The 18302-nt window shown below is 52.2% G+C and overlaps 3 protein-coding genes across 6 annotated transcripts in view; 2 read left to right on the plus strand and 1 right to left on the minus strand.

Moving 5' to 3' along the window:
- ZMYND12 (zinc finger MYND-type containing 12) overlaps positions 1-13215 on the minus strand; it is a 16154-nt gene extending 2939 nt beyond the window's left edge. The window contains exons 1-7 of one of the 4 annotated variants that reach the window (XM_064470366.1): positions 12916-13215; positions 10964-11005; positions 6170-6341; positions 5033-5202; positions 3509-3631; positions 2521-2641; positions 1400-1545 (exon numbers count right to left, since the gene is read on the minus strand). In XM_064470366.1, the coding sequence (XP_064326436.1) occupies positions 1400-1545; positions 2521-2641; positions 3509-3631; positions 5033-5202; positions 6170-6341; positions 10964-10996 (765 nt within the window). In that variant the 5' untranslated portion in view covers positions 10997-11005; positions 12916-13215. The other 3 variants (XM_064470364.1, XM_064470365.1, XM_064470368.1) reach the window with 3 other exon arrangements.
- Positions 13216-13241: 26 nt separating this feature from the next.
- Positions 13242-16522, plus strand: PPCS (phosphopantothenoylcysteine synthetase). Its single transcript, XM_064470363.1, has 3 exons — positions 13242-13766; positions 14763-14866; positions 15863-16522. The coding sequence occupies exons 1-3, from the start codon at positions 13277-13279 to the stop codon at positions 16184-16186; spliced, it is 918 nt and encodes a 305-aa protein (XP_064326433.1). The 5' UTR covers positions 13242-13276; the 3' UTR covers positions 16187-16522.
- Positions 16523-16649: 127 nt separating this feature from the next.
- CCDC30 (coiled-coil domain containing 30) overlaps positions 16650-18302 on the plus strand; it is a 40720-nt gene continuing 39067 nt past the window's right edge. The window contains exon 1 of the mRNA XM_064470358.1: positions 16650-16784. The gene's annotated coding sequence lies outside the window, so the exon portion shown is untranslated. The remainder of the gene's footprint in view (positions 16785-18302) is intronic.

Here is an 18302-nt window from a genome sequence, read left to right on the forward strand (position 1 = left end):
TGTGCCGCAGACCATCACCTCCCGCCCGACGCAGCAGCTCATCCCGACATTCCCAAAGCTATTTCAGGGAAAAACTGGCTGTATTGACTCGGTCTGAACAAAATCCCTCATTTGCCTTGGTGGCTCTTCCAGGGATTAGACATTCTCACAGTTATAAGGCTGTGCCTTTTTTTTCCCCTCCTTTGAATTTGTTTCTTTGTGTCTTCCAAACACTGGCTCACATCATCCCGGCTTCCTCTGATACAATGACGAGGCCATTAGTAATCTCTATTTTCACCCTCCAAAACAGAGGAAGAAGAAACTCGGGCTTCTGAGCGCTTGGCCCGAACAAAGAGGCCTGATTTCCAGATGGTTTCTGCTCAGCACTTCCTCACAATCAATGATTTTTGAAGTGGAGAATTGGGCACTCTGAAGTGCGCAGTCACGCCTGAAAGTTTTGGTCAATAAAACAAGGGTGGGAATTCAAAACTGAATTACGGGGCCCAGCAGAGCGAGCCTACGTTAATATAAGGGGAGTTCCAGGGAGCCCAGCTCAAGGAGAGGCACATGCAAGGCCCACGTCTTGCTTGCTCTGTAACACCAGACCTGGTGCCTACGTGCAGCCTGGGACAGGCAGCAATGCTGCCAAGGTATCCCAGATAAAGGAGGAACCCCAAAAATGTGGATAAAACGTGGAGCCCTCAGCACAGGACAGACATGGACCTGTTGGAGCGGGTCCAGAGGAGGCCACAAAAATGATCCGAGGGCTGGGACACCTCTCCTCTGAGGACAGGCTCAGAGACCTGGGGTTGTTCAGCCTGGAAAAGAGAAGGCTGTGGGGAGACCTTACTGCGGCCGTTCAGTGCTTAACAGGGGACTATAGGAAGGGTGGGGGCAACCCCTTTAGCAAGGCCTGCTGTGACAGGACAAGGGGTGACGGTTTTAAAGTAAAAGAGGCAGATTTAGACTAGAAATATGATTTTTTTTACGATGAGGGTGGTGAAGCTCTGGCCCGGGTTGCCCAGAGAGGCTGTGGATGCCCCATCGCTGCAAACATTCAAGGTCAGGCTGGACGGGGCTCTGAGCAACCAGATGTAGTTGCAGATGTCGCTGCTCAGGGCAGGGGGTTGGACTGGATGGCCTCTAAAGGTCCCTTCCAACCCAACCCATTCTGTGATTCTGTGATTCTAGAGCTACAGTATCCGCCATGGACGGCCTGGCAGGGACCAGAACAGAGCCGGGGCGCTTTAGCAGCCTTGGCAGAGCACAGATCGCCAGCAGGCGTCGGTCAGCGCTGCGAGGCTGCTGCGGGCCCAGGAGAGGTGCCAGGCGAACACAGGCAGCTGCCTTCGTGAGACGGGGCGAGCACTGGAACACAGTCAGGCAACCCGCCTGGGCCCTTCCACCAGATGAAACGTACCTTTGATAGATCCACGATCAGGTAATAAAGCATGGCGAGAGCATGCAGAACTCTGGCAGTTTCCCCAGGTTGTTGCTTTGGTGCCCGCTCTCTGATATCTAATACTGCATTCAGGACTCGGACGGCTTCTGCTTGCCAGGCTTCAGCTGCATCGAGGATGAAATAATCTAGTTGGCTGTATGTGCGCACGCAAGATAATATATTCAAAACCATCCAATTATCTCCTCTAGACATCAAAGCATTTCTGCTACAAGCATCAACGCGGTATCCCAGCTCCATGCAAATTCCATACCCATTAACAGATATCTTTTCATCCACTCAGTAATTGTGTTGATTAGCCTTTAGTAAGGATGTGGAGTCATAACAGCTGCATGAAAAGAGCAACTTTCATACTTCTGTCATAACCGATGATGGTATCGCGTAGCCCTGTCTTGGTGTGGTTCCCACTGGATGGAGACAACGCCAGGTAAAGGGATTTACCAAAGTGTTTCTCTTCTCTGACAATATTCTTATTAGCATAGATGGTAGAAAGAAGACGAGTCCAGACCAGAGTCCAGCCTGGCTTCAGCGCAGCGTAGGGCAGCACACGAGCGCGTTTCCTAACGCTTTGTGCACCTTTATGGCCCAGTGAGAGAATCCCCAGCTTCTCTCCCCAGAGTATTCTCCAGATTAATACATCCAATTATCAGTACACGCCATTCGGTCGTGTCCTGCTGCTTCAGGGCTGTAAACCTGCCTCAGTGAGATGAAAGGTCACTGTCACACAATGAAATGGAGACAAAGGAGCTGCAGAGAAATGAGAATGTTGAAGTGGAATTGGATCCTGAAAGGCAAAATCTTGTATTGTTACAGTCCCTGCCAAGGGCCCCGTAAAAAGGAGCGTGTAAACAAAAAGGGCAAAGCCGCGTTTCCACTTGAACACCCTCATTCCTAAAGCGGCCTCGTTCCTTTCATCCAGCACAATCCACTGAGCACCAACACCAGAAACACCCGTGATTCCGATTAAATTCGGTCTACAGAAATGGCGCGCAAAACACCAACGCCATAAATATGACCGGTGGGATGTACGGATTCGTTAAAATCCCATCTTGCAAAGGGCTCTGCACAAGAGCGGTGCTTACTCAGACGGTCTTCGCTGCCTTCCTTGTCCTCGGTCAACGGAGACATTTCCGGCCGTGACTTGAGAATTTGCTCCTGCGCTTGAACTGACTTCACCAGAAAGGCGTGCCAGATGTCGGTTACCTATCAGGAAGCACACGAATTATTTCGCTTGTGTGAATACATGGCATTTAGCAACTAGTTGTTCTATAAACAATGTGTGCTGCAGCGCACACCCCTGCCACAACAACCGGCGTGCCGGCTGCTCGGTGAGCTGGCTGCTGCCAAGCTGGGTGCTTCACGCAGAGGTCTGACCGCTCGTCTCCCAGCGGCAGCCTTAATTGGAAGCTCGCTTCTCTACCTGACCATTAATTTTCATCCACCTTGAACAAATATAACTAAATTCTCAGCCAAATGCAAATTTGGCTGAGGTTTGCCAGGGGAACGGAGGCAGATCGCACAGCGGCCAGAGCCTTGTTTCCACAGAAAATCAAGCTAAACAAATGAAAGCTCATTTTTTTCTCAGCGATTAGTGTGATTAGGTAATTGTAACCTCCCTTGCTTGATCACTCTGTTGTGACGATCTTTTATCAGCCTGACTTTTCATCGATTCTCTGCATAAATTTTACGTGGCCTGTTTGTGTCCCAGTACTGCTCGGCCGCTCTTCCCTGGCCACGGACACTCCTTGGCCACTCTCTGCTCCTGTGACTCCCCTCAACCTCTGGCGCAGAGTATTTGGTAGCAAAGCTGGTTTTTAACAAGGTTTGGCTGCCCGAATTGAAGACAAGTTGAATAACAATTTTTAACTGAGTACAGAATGTCTCTCTTCCGGTTTTAACTCAGAGGAATATTTAATGTGAAAAGGGTTTCTGAGTTTGATCCTAAAAGGCAATGCTGGCACTTGATATGGTCGCCGTCATATTAAAAGCAGTCAGAAACAGGAGAAACATTGGAAAAAGCACAGAAAAAACCCAAGAAATATATAGAGGATGACCTTTGCTTTTACCAACCTCAGCATAGAGTGAGTTTGCTACGTCCATTTTGTTCTGGCGAAAGAAAACGTTAGCCATGTGGAAATACCCTCCAGAGGTCTCAATAGATTTTAGTCCAAACGCAGAACTAGCAAGGTAAACCTGAAATAGATCAGTATTTAAAAAAAAAAAAAAGCAGAAGTTTAGTATTCCTATCAAACCTAGAAAATGTTTCATTATGGATTAATAATATGGATTAATAATATGGATTAATAATTAATAATATGGATTATAATAAAAGCATTCAGGTTTTTTCTGTGTAACTATAGTGTTAGTTATACCTGATTTTGACTGTAAAATGTGGTACTAAAAAAAGCCATATTTGGGGTTTTACACAAAGGAATGCGGTGGCCCCAAACCCCCGGCTCGCTGGGGCAGAGCAACCTTATCGCAGCGTGTTACCCTGCTGAAGCAGGGGGCAGGTTCCCCACACCTCCTCCTCTCCCTGTACAACCCTCATGCCTTCAAATGCACAACCTGCTGCCGCCTTTCAGCTCTCCAGTCCTGCCCGCGGCGCCTGTTTCTCCCCCCCGAAGCCCCGGCCAAAGCCAGGGGAGCGGGGAGGCAGTGGTGCATTCCAGCTATTCTGAGCTGGCGTGTGACTCTCAGCAGATCTCAGACACGCAGCCAAAGTTCAGGCAGGTCTTGGGCCGCTGTGACGTAGACCAGGGGTTTGCTAATAGCAAGAAATTATTACCTGATGCCCTTTCAGGCAGTGGATTTGGGGTACCTCAAAAAACAATGGCACAGTGGGGAACCTCTCCCAAAAGGTTTACAGACTAAGCAAAGGCAGGGTTCTATATAGTATAGCAGAAAGGATCTAATTCTCCTCAATCGTATGTCATCATTAACACCCACACAAAGCTACTATCACATTCAACAGTAGTGGGTACACATCACTCTGCACTGGATAAATTTAGTCTACACGGGACATAAATAGGATGTCGTGGAGTTCATCTGCCTTTGGGGGATCAAATGACAGGCAAAGCATCCTCCATAGCTGTTTCAAATCTGACAAACTGCTCGCGGGGCTGAAAAGATTGAATGGGGTAAAACGCTATTGAACCAGACTTTTAGGTAGTTAAATTTGTTAAATAACCCTGACAGAGAACTGCTCTCTAACAGAAAAGTATAGAGGAAAATGACAGCCAAAATAGGAAGTAACTTATCCATTGAATAAAAGGCAGCTGTACCAGTCTGGGGGAGGAATGGCTGTTCATCTCAGGACCGTAACCGAGCTGACCGATAAATCTATAAGCAGATGCAGTAAAGACAAGGATGATGTTGCTCCAAGGGAATAAGGATAACTGGTAAAACACAACTTTGGCAACACGGGGGTGCGCAGGTGTTTTAGGTCTAGGGAGTTTAGGTGTTCATAATGTGGATCCTCTTGGTACTGAAAAAATCAGGGTTACAAATCTGGCTGCTGGCATTTTCCTATTGACCTGGAACTGTCGGAGAAAGAGGTAAAACGGAAACGTTTCCGTATTTGAGTGGGCTTACATCGTTCGCCAGGTGATATAAAGCCTGTTCAAAGTTTCCTTTGGCAGCACAGAAAAGTCCCAGACTACGCTGTAACTTATACTGAACGGCAACACTGCAGCCTGGAGTACTGAGGACAATCCACTCGGCTTGGGAGAGGTACTTGGACGCCTCTGGAAGATGGCCAACACCTGAAATGACCCGCAGAAATAAGCAGGATAAAGAGCATTTTAAAAATGTAGATCAGAGAATACTGCCCATTAATCCTTTGCAGGAGTTTGCTGTGGAGACCTAGCTCGTGGGTTCCCCGCTTCTGAGTGCTCCTTAGTCCAGCAGCCATTCAGAAAATAATTTACAGACTGGCTGAGCGTCTGGAGCTCCAACAGAAGCCAGGAACTCTGTATTGCATTCAATATCGCTGAAGCATATGTTCAAAACAGGTTAGCTACAGGTGGCCGCTAATGACTCAGATATTATCACACTAGAATTACTCATGGGATTTTTTTTGCCCTTCTCTCGCCACACCATTTACGACAACCCTTGAGATCGCTCAGTTCTGCCAGCAGAGCATTGTGTGGCAATTGTTTACAGGAATTTCTCAGCCCTTTACGCCTGCAGCTGAGGAGAGTGGCTGTACCTGCAAAGTCCTAGCCTGACTTTTTTTGTAAAGCATACAGTCAATAAGAAAAAGCCCCGCTTCAGGCAGAGCGCACTTTTGTGAATGAACGGAGGCATTCCTCTGATGCAATGCCCTCAGAAATGTTTGCTGGTTCCCTGAGATAAGAGAGCAGGCAACCACCCTCGGGAATTTAATGCTCTGGAGAGTCATACGAAGTCACAGAGGTAACGAATGGATTTTCATACTGCTTTTCTTGTGGGAACTGGTAGAGATGGAGAAAACATTTCATTTGCTTTCATTGACCTTTTATCACTGATGAGTGATTCTTTTCCCCAGACGGACACAGAAAAGGCCAGAGGGTGGTGGTGTGTGACTTCTCAAATCTCTCTGAAATGCCCTTGAGGCAGGGCTGGGCAGAAGCACGGCGCAACATTGAAACACAGAGCTGGTCCTTCCCTGATAAATAGTGAAAGGAAACCAGAAACCTGACCCAGGGGAGGTCTTGCCCTTGCCAACGTTACTATTTAGACAATACTTACCAGTGGAGGCCTCAGCCAAGAGGAGATAAACGGGCACCAATTGCACAGAATTTGAGCCGTACGCTTCAGCGCTGAGACGCAGCGCACGCAAAGCTGCGGGCACCGCTTCTTTATGCTTTCCATCCAAAACAAACTCCCGGGCTGTGCTGTACGCGAGATCGATGGCGGATTTCTGCAGGGAAACATAGCAATGGGACAGAGCGAGAAAGGAGAAGGAGAAATAAAATGCATGGCCTCTATTTACATTCAAGTTCGCAAACTCTAAAAGAGCGACTGTAACTTTTTTGTGTCAGTAATTAACAGATGGAAATTAAAGCTGTCATATTGGAGCCTGGCTTTCACTCCTACTCCTAGCAGGAACAGCTTTGGACATCCTTGTAGGTCATGCGGTGTCTTACGAGATGAAGAATCCTTTATGCCTACGAAAAAGGGCTAATAAGGCTGCAGCAATAAAAGCTGTGAAGCACGGTAAATGATCATCACAAGACCATAGAAAAGATTAGGCAAAGGGGCTACGGCGGGGTTTTGCTGACGGTAATAACGGTGACTCATAGCAGGCAGCGGAATGGATGGCTTGCCAAGCCGGTGCCAGCATGGCACAGCTCCAGCTGCAGGAGACGTGGTCTGGAAGTGAGGAGAGAGCTCCTCACATGGTGCTGCAGCTTCCCCCCACCCTACCCCGGCCAGTTCTGGGCCCAGTGTTTTGGGCACAGAGTCTGCAAAGCCAGTCAAAATCAGAACACCTGAAGGTACTTGCACTCCCGTGTATCCATCACCTAAGCCAGGTTTGGTGGTCAAGCAGCTCCTGCAGCATTTGTTTGTTGTCAGAATCCACGTTTCCTGTACATAGAGTTGCTTCCTGCCTCTTGCTGCATCCAGAAGCCCATGCTGCATTTGGTCTTTTCACCTTTGCAGCACCAGTTCTATCCACCAGCTCCAGAAACGCATCTCTGCTCGAATGCCTGTTCCCTGCCAGGAACTCTACAGCAATTATAGATGTTGTGCCCTTACAACGTGCCAAGGGATGCCAGCGAGAAAGAGCCAGGATGCTTATTTATCTATTTCTCTTTGCTTTCAGTGTAATTATTGCCAACTCCCAACACTTCTGCATTGGCTTTTCCCACAAGCAGTGCAACGGGAAAGCTGCCTGGAAAGAAATCCTGTTGCTGGTGTGCCTAGCAGTGCTGCCACGGTGAGCCAGCAAGGCACTCACTCTCCTCTTGCTGGGAGGCCCGGGCAGGCCCGTGCAGCGAGTGCCGGCAGAAAATAGTTTTACCTCTTTGTTGCCTTCTGCTTTACAGCTGTGGCTGAGCAGAGTGCTTTTGGAGGCCAGGCTTTGGCGTTTTGCTGAGCTTTAAGTGCTCGGAGAGAGGCAGAGAGCGTCGTGCCATGTGTGAAGGAACAGCTCAGGGATAGGGAACCTCAAGGACAGTCTGCGAGTATTTCCTGGAGCTCCTGGCTGAGATACAGGGATGTCCTTTCTGGGTAAATGAGAGCTTTGAAGAACACACCTCAGAGCGATAGCACCCTGCCACAGCAAGGGGAGCCAAGAGCTAGAAAACACAGCAGTCACCCCCTCTCTAGCCCGCGAGCTACAAGCACGTCGAGAGCAAAGAAGGCACGCACCAAAGCCAAGCCACGCCGGGGGAGCGTGTGCGCCCAGGAGAAAGTCAGCACATGCCCAGGGCAAGAAACACTGAAAGCTGTTATTTATCAGGCTGCCTCCTCTGCCCATGCCACTCTGCAACTGGCACCCGCCTTGGTGCGTGTGTACCAAGCCGTTTGCCATCTGGGGAGGTGCTGGAGACCGGGATCATTCTTTTGTTACTCCTTGTCAGTCAGATCATCGCTGCTTCCCATGACGTAAGCGGTCTTGAAACATCTGCAGTGACGACAAGCTAAGGGCTAGACTCTTGCACAGCTCCCAGGAGAAGAAAGGGCAGGAGACAACAAAAGCCCTGCAGCGCTGAATATTTAAGGCTGCGCAGTTACAAGCCTTGGGGGGATCATTAGCTTTGGCCCTGCACAGTTTTATATCTTGCCCGTTGCCTCACGCCCCCGGAACCGCACACTTTGGGCTCTTTTCATGTGTGTTGCAATTACAGAGGTTTCTCTGAAGATGCCCCCACGCAGTTTTCCCCTGGTTGGGGTTTGGGGAGGCTGAGGACCCCAGCTCCACTCCAGGTGGATGCAGGTGGTTGGGAACATGCTTGGGGTTCAGTGCCACGTTCATTTGATCCCTTGCAGGCACCAAAAACGACGGCATGCTTGAAGAAATGACAATTTAAAGAGAAAAGCAGGCTTCCAGTCAGTTTGAGCTGAAACCAGCTGTCGGGAGGGCTAGTGTCGGTGCTGGAGGACTGCCGCAGCCGGCTGAGGCACGGACCTTTTCCCGTGCCCAGGGGCTGCGGTAAGCTGACATCACGCGGGCAAGCGAGGCTATTCTACAAACAGAAACTTGGAGGTTTGTCAGTGAGGAGGTACTGTCTGCAGGCACACCCCCGGCTATGTTGACAAAAGCAGATTTCTATCAACAAAGCTTTGGAGTACAGACCACGACACTCCTCACCTCCTGGCTCTCAGCGCTGTGCACCTTCCCTTCAACCACAGGGCATTTTGATGTTCACAAGCTTCCCTGTGTCCCGACTGAGGCTCGAGCTGTGTGTTTTCTAAACAAACACCGTGCAGGAGTTTGTGAAGTACAGCAGAAATGTTCAAAAAATAATAAACCTATGGGCAAGCTTTGGGCAGAAGGCTTTTTCTCTGATCATCATGAGACCATGTAGCCGCTCCCTGAGCACCAAGGCCTTCTTTAAAGCATTTTTGTTGGCTCTGGGAAAACGATGAAGCCACCAAGATGCGGCAGTAGAGAACCTCACCCTCTCCACGCCGCTCTTCCAACGCTTGTCAGCCCGCCTAGGCCCGACGCTGTCTACCCTATAGCTTGCTGCACATAAAGGCAGGCTTTGTTTGTGGGCTGGGGGCTGCAGTCTTGCTGTGAAAGCAAGCAGGTAACAAACAAGATGTCTCCACATTTTCACTCCTTTCTTAGGAGAGAATGAAGAGAAAGTGCCCCTGCACATTCCGTTCCCAGAATCTATTTTATTTAAATAGTCTGGAGACAAAGGTCAAAGAACAAATGTAAAAGGGTTGTTAAAAATCCTCTACTTCGAAAAAAAAAATCGGAGTCTGCTCTCTATGACTTTTCCCACGAAATCATTCCAAGCCTCGGCTCAAGCTGCAGGTTTGCAGTAGCCACCTGCTAACCTAGGTGTGTGCTGCAGTCAAGGGGAGTGACTCTCACTCCTCCACCAGCCCCGTCTTCCTGCTGTCTTCCCCTGGAACCTAATAAAAACAAATGATTAGCTTCCAGCTAATCACAGAGTACTTCCCTGATCTGGAAGTCTCATGGTCTTTTGTAACATTTATAGCACAATTTTAGTTGCTATAAAATCGATGATGTAATAACACGTGCTTTCAACATCAGCATTCAGTACGTAGGTAAAGCATCTTGGACAGGTTTAAGCGGTTCAGGATGCAAAACAACCCCGCCACCACCTGCAATAAGACCAATTTTAACTTTGGTTCTTTGCAGACTTCATAAAAGCTCAACTTAAATGTAACCTGGAAAAAAGGAGCTTTTGCATTTTTCCTGACGCTTCTGGGACGTGCTGTTCTAACACACCTTCTCTGGACTTCGGTCAACAATCTCACCAGCGCTTTTCAAACAGGTGGGATTTCAGTGCCTAATTCCTACAAAGCCTAAAGGAATCTGCTGCCTAAAGACTGTCATGAGCTTTCACCAAGCAGGACTTTTGTCTATGCAGGTTCCACCCCTTTTAGACTTTCTCTTTCTGGATGCTCCCAGGAAAGACCATGGCAAGGAGCCGGTCACCAAAGTACTAGCACCTGGCCCAGAAACAACCTTAAAAATAATACATGATGTAAAACCCACAAGATTAATGTCCTTCTCGGTGGCACTGTTTGATCGCTACCAGCTCACTTTCAGCTGTTCTGTCGTCCTATTACTCTGCAGTCAGGAGTTACACAATGATAGAAGGATAATTTATTTTTACGGGCAAGATTTTAAGTAGCAGATGTATTTGGGTGGGTTATTTTATTTTATCAACATAGTGGAAAAGCAGATCCTGCCACCCCATAAACAAACAAACAAACAAACAAAAAAGAGTTCAAACCCACTTGGGCTGGAAAGGAGCTGCACATCTGCACCGCCCACGAGGCCAAAAAGCAGAGATAAAAGACTGTACATAGTGGGAAACAGCGTTTAAAATTGGCCAGGTAAACAAAGGGAGGGGACTTGATTTTTGGCCAGGTAAACAAAGGGAGGGGACTTGATTTTTGGCCAGGTAAACAAAGGGAGGGGACTTGATTTCTTTGCTCCCCTGCTTGGAGGAAGGGGAATCCCCTTCCTCAGCAAAGGATGAGGACACCTTGTAAGAGGCAAAATGCAGCTGGATCCCCAGCTAACTGGGGAGATGGACTAACTGCCTGGCACGGCAGGGGATCCAAGATTGCTGCTGCCTAAGGAAGCTCAGGACTTCGAGTAAGGGCTGCGAAAAAGGCCAGAGGCTCGTAGAATCGGAGAGAGGATGCTCCCAACCCCCCCTTATTGTAGAGTTTTTGTTTTAAAAAAAATTTAAACTCTGCAGCTAAGTCCCAATCAACCAACGAGGTGCCCTCCCAATGCTACGTACATCAAAATATCAGAAGAAGAGATCTAATCAAATTTCACTGGCAGCACTTTGAAGTGGCACTAGTTTCTCTTGTACATACCTGCTGCTTCCCCAGCTGTTTGTTCCACGCCATGTTTTCTTTCTTTTTCAGAAAGGAGAAAAGGGAGGGATGTATGGACTGGAATCAGCAGCTGGCACATTCGCTCCTGGATACTAACCCCCCCGGCTTTTTGATGATCTACATCACTAACAAAATAAGGGAAGAATGGTACTTTTGTCTGCTTGGAAATGATGTAAAGGGAAGATTATTGCCTGTTATATCTTCTGGACTTTCACCACAAGAACTGCCCACAACAGCCACCAGCCCTCAGCCTCCTCGCAGCGTACATGATTATACTTGCTATTCCCAAATGGGACCACAGCACTGTCTTGCCCAGTGACCGTGATTCTGTATGCTGAAACCTTATTTAAATCACTCACAAAACTCCTGATACAGTTCAGTTTGAGCAAATGCCTGGCCTTCAACACTGAGGTACATAAAAAACCTCAAAGCCAAACCAACCCCAAGTCATTGTGAAACCGATGAAATGTGTAGTAAAGATATGACGTCACTGAGGGCCCTGTGTAAGTGAAGATGTTTGTGTGAACATCCAGAAAGCTCACTGCGCTGCTCTCTGTTTGATGCGGGCAACGTTGGAAGCGAGGAGGAATGCTCCAGCTGAGCAATTGGTGAGCATGCTCCAGTTCCTGCTACCCTGCCCGTTGAGCTTCATCCCGGGCCTTCTCCCTGTCTCCATCCTGGGTCTCGTCCCTGCCTGCTGAGCTTTGTCCCAGGCCTTGTCCCTGCCACCCAGGCTTCATCCCTGTGTCCAATACCTTGTCCTGGGGCTTGTCCCTGTTATCTGAGCCTCATCCCAGGGTGAGTCCCTGCCTCTTGCCTTGTCCCTATGTCCCACACCACATCCCAGGCTTTGTCCCCATCTCTCAGCCCATGCCCTAGACCCGTCCCTGTGTCCTAGGCCTGTCCTGCCTCCTGGGCCTTGCCCGGAGCCCTCTCTGTGTGCCGTGAGCCTCGCCCCAGGGCTAGTCATATACTCATAGAATCATAGAATGCCCTGAGCTGGGAGGGACCCCCAAGGGCCATCGAGCCCAGCTCCTGTCCCTGCTCAGGACACCCCAAATTCACACCGTGTCTCTGAGGGCCTTGTCCAAGTGCTTCTGGAATATCGCCAGGCTGGTGTCATGATGCCTCCCTGGGGAGCCTGTGCCAGGGCTCCACCACCCTCTGGGGGAAGAACCTTTCCCTAATGCCCAGCCTAACCCTCCCCGGGCACATCTCCCTGCCATTCCCTTGGGTCCTGGCGTTGGGCACCAGAGAGCAGAGACCAGCCCTGCCCCTCCTCCTCCCCTTGGGAGGGAGCTGCAGAGCGCCATGAGGGCTGCCCTCAGCCTCCTCTGCTCCAGCTGAACAAACCAAGGGACTTTAGCCGCTCCTCGTATGGTTTCACCTTCACCATCTCCATGGCCCTTCTCTGGATACTCTCCAGTAGCTTTATACCCTTAATGTCCTGTGGTGCCCAACACTGCCCACAGCACTCGAGGGGAGGCTGCACCAGCGCGGAGCAGGGTGGGACAATCCCCTCCCTCACCCGGCTGCAATGCAGGGCTTGATGCACACCAGGGCACACTCTTGGCTCATGTTCAACTTTCCGTCAGCCAGAACCCCCAGGTCTCTCTGCAGAGCTGCTCTCCAGCCCCTCATTCCCCAGGCTGTCTGTACAGCCAGGGTTACTGTGCCTCAGGTGCAAAATCCAGTGCTTGCCCTTGTTAAAATCCATACAGTTGGTGACTGCCCAGCTCTCCAGTCTGCCCAGAGCCCTCTGCAGGGCCTCTCTGCCCTGTCCCTGACCCAGACCACATCCCAGGCCTTGTCCCCATCTCTCAGCCCCTACTCTAGGCCCATCCCTGTGTCCTAGGCCCAGCGCTGCCTCCTGGGCGCCGCCCGGGGCTCTCTCTGCGTGCCGTGAGCCTCGCCCCGGAGCTGGTCCCTACCTCGTGCCCCGTCCCTGCGCCTCGGGACCGCTCCTGCCTCCTGGACCTCGCCCGGGACCTTTTCCCCGCGCCCTCAGCCTCGTCCCCGCCTCCGGGGCCGCCTCCCGGGCCCGGCCCGGGGTCCGCCGCCCGCCGCTGCCAGCGACGCTTTCACCACCACCACCAGCAGCAGCAGCAGGAGGAGGGGGAGGAGCAGGACTGGAGCGGAGACGGTAGAGACCCCGACACCGCGGCCGGCCCCGCCGCCTCGCACAACCCTCCACGCCGAATCCCCTCCAGAGCCGCGGCCGCGTTGCCAAGGCGACGCTTCCGGCGAGGGGGCGTGGCGCGCCGCACTTCCGGCGGAAGGGGTGGGGCGGGGATGGCGGCGGCTGCGGCGGGCGGCGCGGACGAGGCGGCGGCGGAGGCGCGTGTGCGGGCCTGGGCGGCGGGGCAGGCGGCGCGCGGGCGGCGCGTGGCGCTGGTGACGTCGGGCGGGACGCAGGTGCCGCTGGAGGCGCGCGCCGTCCGGTTCCTGGAGAACTTCAGCAGCGGGAGGCGCGGCGCCGCCTCGGCCGAGCGGCTGGTGGGGCTGGGCTACGGCGTCTGCTTCCTGCACCGGGCCCGCTCCGCCTTCCCCTGGGCCAGGGCCCTCCCGCCACCCGGGCCCGCCCTGCTCGACGCCCTCCGCCTCACCCCCGGGCCGCCGCCCGGCGTGGCCGCCGACCCCGCCGCTCTCCCCGCCTTGCTGCCCGCCCTCCGCGACTACCGCCGCGCTACCGAGGCCGGGGCGCTGCTGGCCATCGAGTTCACCGGGCTCGCTGAGTACCTGGCGCTGCTGCGAGCCGCTGCCCGCGCCCTGGCGCCCTTCGGTACGGGGCGGCCCCGGGGGGGGCGTGGGGGGCCCTGGTGGGGACGGGACGAGACAAGACAACCACGGAGGCCTGGGCTTGAGGGGATGGGGCGGCCCCAGGGCTCAGGTGTGAGGCGACCAGGTGGACCTGGGGGGACTCCAGGCATGAGGAGCCGGGGTGGCCCCGGTATGAGGGGACCAGGTGGCCCTGGGGGGACCCAGGCGTGAGGGGACAAGGTGGCCCCGGGGAGGACCTTAGGCATGAGGGGCATGAGGCAAGGAGGCCCCGGGGGCCCAGGTGTGAGGGGGACAAGGTGGCTCCGGGGGAGCCCAGGCGTGAGGGGATGGGGTGACCATGAGGATCAGGTGTGAGGGGACAAGGTGCCCCAGGGGAGCCCGGGCAGGAGGGGCTGGGGTGGTCCCAGGGGAGCCTGGGCTCCAGATGTGCCCAGGGACAAGGTGGCCCTGGGGGGGGCTCAGGTGTGAGGAGACAAGGTGGCCCCATGACCCAGGTGCAAGGGATGGGGTGACCATGGGAGGGCCCAGATGTGGGGGGATGGGGTGGCCCCAGGGACCAAGTGCAAGAGGACAAGGTGGCCCCATGGCCCAGGCTTGAGGGGACAAGGTGGCGCTGGGGGACCCCAGGTGTGATGGGAGGAGGTGCCCCAGGGACCACGGTATGAGGGGACAAGGGGGCCCATGGGGGCTCCAGCACCCTGGCATGAGGATCTGGATCATCCATGGGGGCTTGGTGTGAGGGGATAAGGTGGCCCGGTGGGGTGACAGTGTGTCTGAGGGACCCCAGTGTGGGGGATCAGCACTGCCCTGCTCAGGACAGTGCCAGTAGGTGTCGGGGGGGATCTCTGAGGGGGGCCCTGGGCTCCCCTAGTTGGTGTGAGGAGCGGATTGGAAGCCCAGCTGGCTCTGGTCCACCCTGGGGGTCACTGTGGTGAGAGGGCTGGGCTGCTTGGTACATGCCAGTGGCGGCGGCTGACTGCAGTTGCGTTTCTCACAGGCTCCAGCGTCATGTTCTACCTGGCAGCCGCTGTGTCGGATTTCTACATCCCTGCCTCGGAGATGCCCGAGCACAAGATCCAGTCCTCGGAGGGGCCGCTGCAGGTGAGGCACCCCTGAGCACAGCCCCCTCTCCCCGTCCCGCCATCCTGACTGTCCCAGCACCCTGCTGGGGTCACAGCTGTCTGCGGACAGGCTGCGGATAAGACCTGGGGAAGGCTGCAAAGCAGTGGCTCACTGGCCAAAAAAGCCTGTTTTCTCTGGGAATGGGAGGGTGTGTTTCCATGGGAGCAGAATCCCATGGGAATATCCCTTTAAAGCCATCTGTGCTTATGGCGTCGAGATGAGTAGATGGTGAATCTCAGATGGCTAAAGAATAGTTGCTGCTAGAGAATTCCTGTCGCCTTCTTTCTGCTTAACACTGACAACAGCCCAAAAGCGTAGCACGTGTCTCATGTCCAGATCCCTTTCAGCTACGGGAGCAGATGGATCTAGAGCTCTGTATATAACAGATACCAAATTTCTGTAGTTTAATTAGCTTTTAACAAGTTGCTGGGCTTAATTTTTTATCCTTAGCGTAGGAGAAATGAGACCCTGCCCGATTCCCAGTGGCAGAGCTGGAGAACAGAGACTCCTGCTTTTTTCCCTGTGCTTTGCTGTATTTATGCTTCATGTGCCTTAAAGAGCTGCTGGAAAGAAGGATTAAGATTTGATAAGGTGCCTGGATTTTGGAGAGCTGAAAACTCAGACTTCTGCAGCTATATTTCTATTTTTTATCTTCCTCTGCTTATGTTTATATTCCTGGAGTGGGTTTTAGCTCTTAAATAACAAAATGTTTATGCAGTTACTTTGGGCCTGCTTCATCACTTAGCAACACCCTCCTTATTTTTAATTCCAGACTGATAATTTAATTTAATTTTACAGTGCATGCCAGTGACATTTTACCTTGTTTGGTGAGATCTGACCAAATACTGCCTTGGAAAACTTCCCAGGGTAAAAATGAAGCTGGAATTTCCCTAGTGTTGTTGTCGTCGTCGTTCCCCCCCAGTCTCTTGTAATGTTTTTACTGAAACCCTTTTCTGTTGTCTTTCCCTGATGTAGATCACAATGAAGATGGTGCCAAAAATGCTGTCTCCTCTTGTCAAAGAGTGGGCCCCAGAGGCATTTGTTATTTCCTTTAAACTGGAGACGGATCCCTTGATCTTAATCGATAAATCACGGCAGGCTCTGGAGAAGTATCGTCACCAGGTGGTGGTAGCAAATATCCTGGAGTCCCGGAGAACCTCTGTTATTATCGTAACCAAAGACTCACAGACTCCGTTATCCCTTTCCGATGAGGAAATAGCGCAAGGCATGGAAATAGAGGAAAAGATAGTGAGCTACCTTCAGGGCCAGCATACAGCGTTTATAGAGAAGAAAGTCTGAGGATAGGCTCTGAGTGAAACGAGTGAAATTGTACTAGGGAGGGCGTGGAACTGGAGCGGTTCTCTAGCCCAGGTAAATAAAACCATCCTCAGTGAAACGCTGTGGGAAAGTCTGCCGTCCAAATCCGTGTACCTGTTCTGCAGCTTGGTAACGGTTATTGTCGCTTGCTTTGAAAAAGAAAAAAATACAGTGAAGTGAAAACATTCCAAAGGATGATACTTGTTCTGTTGTCTGATGGAGGAAAGGATATATTGCTTTGTTTCTGTCCCACGGGCTGGGAGGACCGGGAGGTGGAGGAATGGTGTAAATGTCTGTATATAAAAGATTTTTCTTGAATCTGCCTCTTCAAATTTTCTTTTCAAATTGCCGGGTGGAAGGAATGGTGCTTTGCCAAAAATAAGATGTTCTGTTTTTCTGACGGGAGCGGAGCGGCAGAGCCGGCAAGTGGCTGGTATTGCAGTGAAACGAGCGTGGTGAAGGATGAAGGAGAAATGAGGTGGTGGCGGCGGGCGACTTTGGAGAGCGTCTGTTGCTCCAGGGGAGATCCGGTGGACCTACGCTTCAAGAGCTCTGCTCAGAAACACGGTTCAGAAAATAGGTACTGTAGCAGCATCCCTAAAGCAGCTGTTTCACCGAGGTTTTCCTTCCGTCATGGGCGTTAGGAGGTTGCTGGAGGGGGTGAAGGCAAGGAGACCCGTGGTGCAGAGCACACGCGGTGGTGTCTGAGCGTGGCCTGGGGACAAGAGGTCGGAGGAGGAGCAGCAGCGGGGGTGGGGAGGGAGAGTGGATCAGGGCAGCAGCGATTGGTCTCGGGAGGAGAACCTGGTGTTCTCTAAACCTCAGGGATTTCTAGGCATATATTCCTCATGCTTACAAGAAGCAGAGCGTGCAATTCTGTGGTAGAAAACTTAACTGCGCCTCTCCCGCTGTCCGTTGTGTGTCTATTTGCATGCTTCATTTGGCAAGAAATTTATTTTCTCCAGGAATAAATTCATGGGAAGTCTGTAAAGAAAGACACTGAGGCACAAGAATGCGGTTCTCACACTGAAGCCTCGCCAGAGGTGAGACTCTGCTCTATTTACAACCACTGAGCGTTCAAGAAGGCAACAATGCTTTTGTAATGACACCGATCACCTGAAAATCAGGCTCATAAAATGAGGATAAGAAACCCAGAGAGCAAGAAAAGAGCGTGAGGGTGAGCTCAGGGGATCAGTGGGGAGCGCTGAATGCTGAAGGACTGCTACAGTGTGCAGGGAGGATGTGTTTTGTGATGGGAGGAACAGTCCGGCTTGGTCAAGAGTGCTGAGATCCAGCCAGTAACTGAGTCGGGAGAAGGAACTAATAATGTCTACACGGCCGGGACTGATAGGTGGAGACTGTCCGTAGGGACCTGCCTGCTGGAGATGTGCAAATAGGGAAGGAGAAGATGGTGGTGTGTCCTGCATGCATGTTGTGTGCGCTTGGGGGTTCAGAGAGCTGCCTCTTCACCTTCCTGTGCGTGTCAATGTGAACGTCGAGTCCTGCTGGTTCCGGGCTTTCAGTTGTCTTATTTAGAGCCTTGCGCTTATGAGCAGGGGCAGGGACAGGGGTATAAAAACCTTTGTAAAGGGATCTGGGAACAAGGGGTGGGAGAAGCACAACGCACGCTGGCTCTGGAGTGTTCTGGCCTGTCTCTGGAAGGTGATTGTGAAGGAGTCTCAACTGTTGGAGGAGGAGACTCAGGCATTGCCTGTCTCAGACCCTGTGGGAGGCTTGGGGGGCTGCATCGTTCGACTCGGGAGCATGGCTCTGGACTTCCCTGCACAATGTCTGCCCCTCCTTCAGGAGAGTGGTGAAGCCCAGGTCGGGGAGACTTCCAAAGCTCAAACTTAGCCACAGCCATCCCGTTCCGGTGCCGGCGCTGGTCCTGTTTCGAGCAGAACGTTAAGCTAAGACCCGCGGAGCTCGTGTCCCACTGACATCGCTAGCCTTTGGGCGCCAGCCCTTCTCTTTCAGGGGTGCTGGTTGTGGTACCGTGGGTAGGAGGTGGCTCCTACAGGTCTGGGACCGTCTTGCCTTTTGCTTTGTTGGGTCCTCGCTGCGTGCTGCAGTGTCCCTCTTCTCTTGTCCTTCCTCT

The sequence above is a fragment of the Phalacrocorax carbo genome, chromosome 20, assembly GCF_963921805.1.
Source record: "Phalacrocorax carbo chromosome 20, bPhaCar2.1, whole genome shotgun sequence".
NCBI lineage: Eukaryota > Metazoa > Chordata > Aves > Suliformes > Phalacrocoracidae > Phalacrocorax > Phalacrocorax carbo.

Excerpts from the sequence above, each read along its gene's own strand:
- PPCS (XM_064470363.1), top strand. The coding sequence starts at position 13,277 with ATGGCGGCGGCTGCGGCGGGCGGCGCGGACGAGGCGGCGGCGGAGGCG. Across the intron at positions 13,767-14,762 it reads CCGCGCCCTGGCGCCCTTCG|GCTCCAGCGTCATGTTCTAC; the intron begins GTACGGGGCGGC and ends CGTTTCTCACAG. Across the intron at positions 14,867-15,862 it reads CCTCGGAGGGGCCGCTGCAG|ATCACAATGAAGATGGTGCC; the intron begins GTGAGGCACCCC and ends TCCCTGATGTAG.